The sequence below is a fragment of the Morus notabilis genome, unplaced genomic scaffold (assembly GCF_000414095.1).
Source record: "Morus notabilis unplaced genomic scaffold, ASM41409v2 Scaffold708, whole genome shotgun sequence".
NCBI classification, from domain to species: domain Eukaryota; kingdom Viridiplantae; phylum Streptophyta; class Magnoliopsida; order Rosales; family Moraceae; genus Morus; species Morus notabilis.
This window is the reverse complement of record NW_010361192.1, coordinates 173,159-179,364: the sequence shown is the minus strand read 5'-3', so window position 1 is coordinate 179,364 and position 6,206 is coordinate 173,159. Positions and strand designations below refer to the sequence as shown.

Genomic DNA, 6,206 nt, shown 5'->3' with positions numbered 1-6,206 from the left:
AGAGGAGAGAGAGGAAAGAAAAAGAAAGAAAGAGAGAGAGAGAGAGAGAGAGAGAGAGAGAGAGAGAGGGGCTGGGCTGCACGGGAAGGAAAGAAGAAAAGGAAAAAGGAAAAGAAGAAAGAAAAAAAAAAGAAAAAGGAAAAAGAAAAGAAGGAAGAAAAAAAGGAAAATAGAAAAATGGAAAAAGGGGAAAATATATTAAAATTTAAGTGTATTTTTAAAAAACTTTTAGGGTGAAATCATAAATACTGAAAATAATTTAAAGTTCCTTGATTAATTGTGAAAATCAAATTAGGCACACTAATAACTCACAATTTAGCATAATTAAACATGTTTAATTCTGGAGGGCGTTACACTTTCATTTCAAATTCATCTTTTAAGTATATCAAGCTTGTTGAATTTCTTTATGAGTTCCAATGGTATTAAAATCATTGACATAGACAACGATTATAATGAAACTAAATGTTGTTCTCTTAATAAAAACACATGGGCATATGGGATCATTCACATATCCTTCTTTTGGTAAATACTCGCTTAAGCGATTATACCACATGCGTCTAGATTGTTTCAACTCATTTAATGATCTTTGTAACTTAATCGAACATTCCTTAGGTTTTAAATTTAGTGCTTCAGGAATCTTAAATCCATCATGAATTTCATATAAATATCACTATCAAGCGATCCGTACAAATAAGCTGTAACAATATCCATAAGACACATCTCTAAATTTTTAGAAACTGTTAGGTTAATTAAATATCTGAATGTTTGCATCCATTACAAGAGAATACGCATCCTCATAATCAATCTCGGGTTTTTGTGAAAATTCTTGTGCAACAAGTCGAGCTTTATAGCTTATAATTTCATTTTTCTTATTGTGTTTTCGCATAAAACCCCATTTGTATCCCACAGGTCCTACGGCTTCAGGCGTCAAGATAATAGGTCCAAAAAATTTACGCTTATTAAGTGAATTCAGCCTATATAGCATATTTTCATTGATCCCATTATGTCTATTTTGGCATTCAGAAACGGATCTTGATTCAGAATCCTCAGTTTCGTTAATAATTTCACTTGCCACAGAGTGAGAAAATATTTCATCAATATTTTTAATTTCATTTTGATTCCATAATCCTCTTATATTGATATAGTAAATAGAGGTCTCACTATTCTTAAAACTTTCAAAATTTTCTACGATATCAAGAATCTCTTTGTTTGTATTATTTTGTGTTTCTCCTGAAACACTTTCCTCCACATCAGGGTCATTATGCTCATTTGCTCCCTTTCTTTTTCAAGGCTTTTTATCTTTAGAACCGATAGGTCTAGCACGCATTTTAGACATATTAATGACTTCATTCTTAGATTGTCCTTTTGAGATTTCAATCCGAGCGGGAGAATTTGCAGCTGGTACACATGATTTAGTCACCTTTTTGTATAAGTGAACGCATCTTGTAATTGATTTGCTAAGTTTTGTAAGTGTATAATCTTTTGCACTTCTAGTTCACATTGCTTTGTGTGAGGATCATGATGCAACACTAATGGTTCATATCATGTAATTTCCTTTTCTAGATGTTTATTTTCTACTCCTAATGCTGGGAAGACTACCTCATTAAAAATCACAATCGGCAAAATGTGTCGTAAAAACATCACCAGTTTGAGGCTCAAGATATCTGATGATAGAAGGAGATTCACACCTAACGTATATTCCCAGTCTTCTTTGAGAACCCATCTTTGTGCATTGTGGTGGAGTAATTGGTACATAAACCGCACAACTGAAAATTCTTATGGGAGATATTTGGTTATTGACCAAATGCCAGTTGTAAAGGGGAGTACTTATTATAAACACTGGGCCTGACTATCTCATTTTATTTACTTACTTATTTATTTAGTTTTATAACTCTTATCGTACTGGGCCTTTTGCTCATTTTTCCTATGTTTCAAAATGTATTAACCCCACAAAGGTGGTGCTAGAGGTAGCGCAGAATGGGTGAGGAATTCAATTTTAGAAGAAAGGAAGCAGTGAAGCATTTTCCTTCACTATCAGACTTATTAAGGCATGTATTAACTATGGATTGTAAACCTTAAACATAACTAGACTGTGGTTGATGTCAGTTATTTACTTTTCTGTATTTAATTATGTGTGCACAAATTGTAACCCTATGGACGCAGGAGGCTAACTCTTGAAGCCGATCTTAACAGTGATTGTGTTTTCTAGAGTCCGCCTCACCCTTTCTAAAAACTCAATTTCATTAAAATAGCGGGGCTTTTTTAGAAATATCTGAGTGTTTTGGTTTTGAAATTAAATTTTGAAATGTTAACGGTTTAACCACCCTCTTAATCAGGTTTAATTTCTAAGCAAGCCTCCACGTTTCTAACCCCTATTTGGGGGTGTAACAAAGCTTGGTATTAGAGCCAATGGTTTTAAAAATTCTTCAGGATTTGTGCATACATTAATGACATCAGGAGACCACTAAACAATCTAGTTTCTTTTTAGTTAAGAGAATGCCGCCACGTCATAGAGCCGTTAATCCGCCGGCCGTACCAAACGAGGAAATCATGGAGGCAATGTATGTCACATTTCAGGGAATGGCTACTCGAGCAAATAATGACCGTCCAGCTGGGGACAGGAAGCAGGGGTATTTCCTCGAGTTCATATGTGGGTCAATCCCTACATTCAATAGTGAGGGTGGACCACAGGAAGCAGAGTATTTGTTTGAGTCCATCATCAAGTACTTGAACACAATGGGAGTACCCGAAGAGTACTGGGTAGAGTTTGCAGCCTACAAATTTGAAGGGCAAGCAAGTACTTGGTGGAAGCAGACTAGGAGACTGCATGATGTGAGCACCATGACGTGGGAATTGTTTGAAGAACTTTTCAATGAACGGTACTTTCCTCAAAGCTACGGCAATGAGAAAGCGATGGAATTTATGGGGTTAGAACAAGGAGATATGACCATGAGGGAGTACAAGGCTAAGTTCAATGACTTATCCCATTTTGCACCAACCTTGGTCGAATCCGAGCACATGAACTGTTTCAAATTTGAAAAGGGTCTAAAAAACAATGTCCAAAAATCATTGGCAGCCCTTAGAATTCACGTTTACCGAGACTTGGTGGCTTTAGCGATATCGGTTGAGCAAGATAACTTGGCCTATCTCTAAACTAGAGAAGCTATGAACAGAGCTTCAGAAGGACCTCAGCAGAATCAAAGAAGGAACCACAATCGAGGGCAAGCCAGTGGGGAAGCGACAAGTGGGAGTAGTGGTTCTTCAGGAAGCAGAGGAAGTGGACCCTACAAGTACACCTATCATAACTGTGGACAACTCAGGCACTTAAGGAGGAACTGCCCCAACAGGAATCAATTGCAGTCCCAACAGCCTCAAAGGGACAACACTTATGGGTAGCCCCAACCTCAGCAATTCGTGCCACCATTCCAACCATAGTTGCCAGCTTCACCACAAATGCAATTCCTTCCTGCACCAATTTACCGACCACCGAGATATTCTTAATTCTGACCTCAGACCTTGGGAACAGTGCAATCTCGTCAGATCCAACAGTATAGGCCAGGGAATCAGAGGCCTAATAACAATGACATAGGGAAAGGAAAGGTACATGGACAAGCTTACTCTATGGTAGGGGAAGTTCTGAAGCTCATGTTAAAAATCCAGTTGTTGAGGGTATGATACTCGTCTCACACTCAATTGCATGAGTCTTATTTGACACTGGTGCTACGCACTCGCTTATTGCTGCTTCTTTTGTGAAAATTTTGGGTTTGATACCCAAGGACTTAAAGACTCTAAGGAGTGTCGAGGTGACTAGCATATCTAGATCGTGTGTGATCATGATCGGAGGTGAGATATTGAAGGTGGACTTGATTATCCTTCCCATGAACTTGTTTGACGTAGTGCTTGGAATGGATTGGTTGTCAAGATACGGGGCGGTTGTTGATTACCACCGTATGAGGGTTACCTTGACTACCGGTTTCGGTATGGTAGTAACCTATCAGGGAGGTGTTAACCCGACTACATAAGAATGACTATTGAAACACAGCGTTGGGGGATGGTGCAACCTAGCCTGTGTCTCATTTCTTTTCACTTTAGAGGGTGAATCCGACGTTACCGGAGAAAATACTAAAATCCCAGTAGTGGATGAATTCCCGGACGTATTTCCTGACGAATTGCCTGGTTTACCACTAGACTGAGAAATAAAATTCTACATCGATTTACTTCCAGGAACGATACCTATCTCCATCGTTCCTTACTGAATAGCACTGGTCGAGATGAAAGAGTTGAGAAAGCAACTCGGTGAATTAGCAGAGAAAGGATACATCAGAAGCAGTACCTCCCCGTGGGGTGCACCCATGTTATTCACAAAGAAGCACGATGGATCTCTCCACTTGTGGATCGACTATCGGCAGTTGAACAAAGTCTCCGTAAAGAACAAATACCGATTGCCAAGGATTGAAGAGTTGTTGGATTAGTGGGTGGATCGCGGTATTACTCTAAGATCGATTTGAGATCTGGATACCATCAACTCAAGGTCAGGGAGGAGCACATTTTGAAAACTACTTTCAGAACCCGGTATGGGCATTTTGAGTTTCTGGTTATGCCTTTTGGGTTGACGAACACTCTAGCAGCCTTCATGGACCTGATGAACCGAGTCTTCCGGCCTTATCTGGATCAATTCGCAATAGTTTTCATCGATGACATCCTGATTTATTCAAAGACCCAGGAAGACCACGAGCAACGCTTAAGGATCGTTCTCCAGACTCTTCATGAACATCAGCTGTACACGAAGAAGGAGAAGTGTGATTTCTAGTTAACGAAAGTCAAGTTCCTTGGACATGTCATATCTGGACAAGGAATCTCAGTGGATCCTTCGAAGATTAAAACGGTGCTGCAATGGGAACGACCGAAGAACGTAGCTGAAATTCAAAGCTTCCTAGGACTTGCAGGATATTACTGACGATTTGCAAAGAACTTCTCAAGCATTGGTGTCCTAATGACTCAATTGGCAAAGAAGGAAGTCAGATTTGAATGGGATGTTGACTATGAGCATGCCTTCTAAGAACTAAAGACCAGATTGACGAGTGCACCAGTTCTAACCATACCAAATACCGAGGAATCGTATAAGGTGTATTCTGACGCATCAAGGCGAGGACTTGGGTGTGTTCTAATGTAAAGAGGACATGTTATAGCTTATGCATCTCACCAACTGAAGCCTCACGAGCAAAATTATCCAACTCACAATTTGGAGTTAGCTGTTGTGATTTTTACTCTCAAAATATAGAGATGTTATCTCTATGGAGTAAAATTCCATATCTTATCCAATCATAAGAGTCTGAAGTATATGTTCACTCAGAAAGACTTAAATTTGAGACAAAGAAGATGGATGGAGTATATGGTGGATTATGACTTCACCTTATAGTATCATCCTGGAAAAGCCAACGTGCTATCAGATGCTCTCAGCAGGTAACGAAGTGAAACTGTAGGTGATTATGATCTTTAGTATTTTGTGGATTTTAACTAAGCTATGGTGTACAACTTAGTTTTTACGCCAACTCTTATACAACAAGTCAAGCAGAACCATTGACAGGATCCGCATCTTCAAGGAGTTTGGACTCGAGTTCAGAATGGAGAAAAACTGGATGCTTGGAATATCCGAGAAGATGGAACGCTCTATTTCAAAGACCACCTTGTTGTTCCTCAGGTGGATGAGATAAAGAAGATAGTCCTTCACGAGGCTCACAAATCGAGGTTTGCTATTCATCCTGGGAGTACCAAGATGTATCAGGACCGCAAAAGGCAGTATTGGTGGAGGGGTATAAAGAATGATGTTCGCCAATACGTGTCAGAATGTGTGACTTGTCTTTGAGTCAAAGCTGAACATCAGAAACCTACTGGAGAACTGCAGCCTCTTCCTATTCCTGGATGGAAGTGGGAACACATTACAATGGATTTTATTGCCGAGGACTGAACAACGACATGATGCAATCTGGGTCATTGTGGATAGGTTGACGAAGTATGTGCACTTCATTCCTTTTTGTGCGACGTATTCTAGGAAAGTTCTAGCAGAGTTGTATCTAGAGCACATTGTTAGACTTCATGGAGTTCCATTGTCCATCACCTCAGACCGTGATACTCATTTTAATACGAAGTATTAGAGAAGTTTCCAAGAAGCCATGGGAACTGAATTGAATTTTAGCACCGCATTT

General features: G+C 39.4%; 1 protein-coding gene across 1 annotated transcript; it reads left to right on the top strand.

The window, feature by feature from the left end:
* The first annotated feature begins 2,496 nt into the window (after positions 1 to 2,496).
* Positions 2,497 to 3,153, top strand: LOC112091693. The gene has a single exon (XM_024165922.1). The coding sequence runs from the start codon at positions 2,497 to 2,499 to the stop codon at positions 3,151 to 3,153; it is 657 nt and encodes a 218-aa protein (XP_024021690.1).
* Positions 3,154 to 6,206: the final 3,053 nt, after the last annotated feature.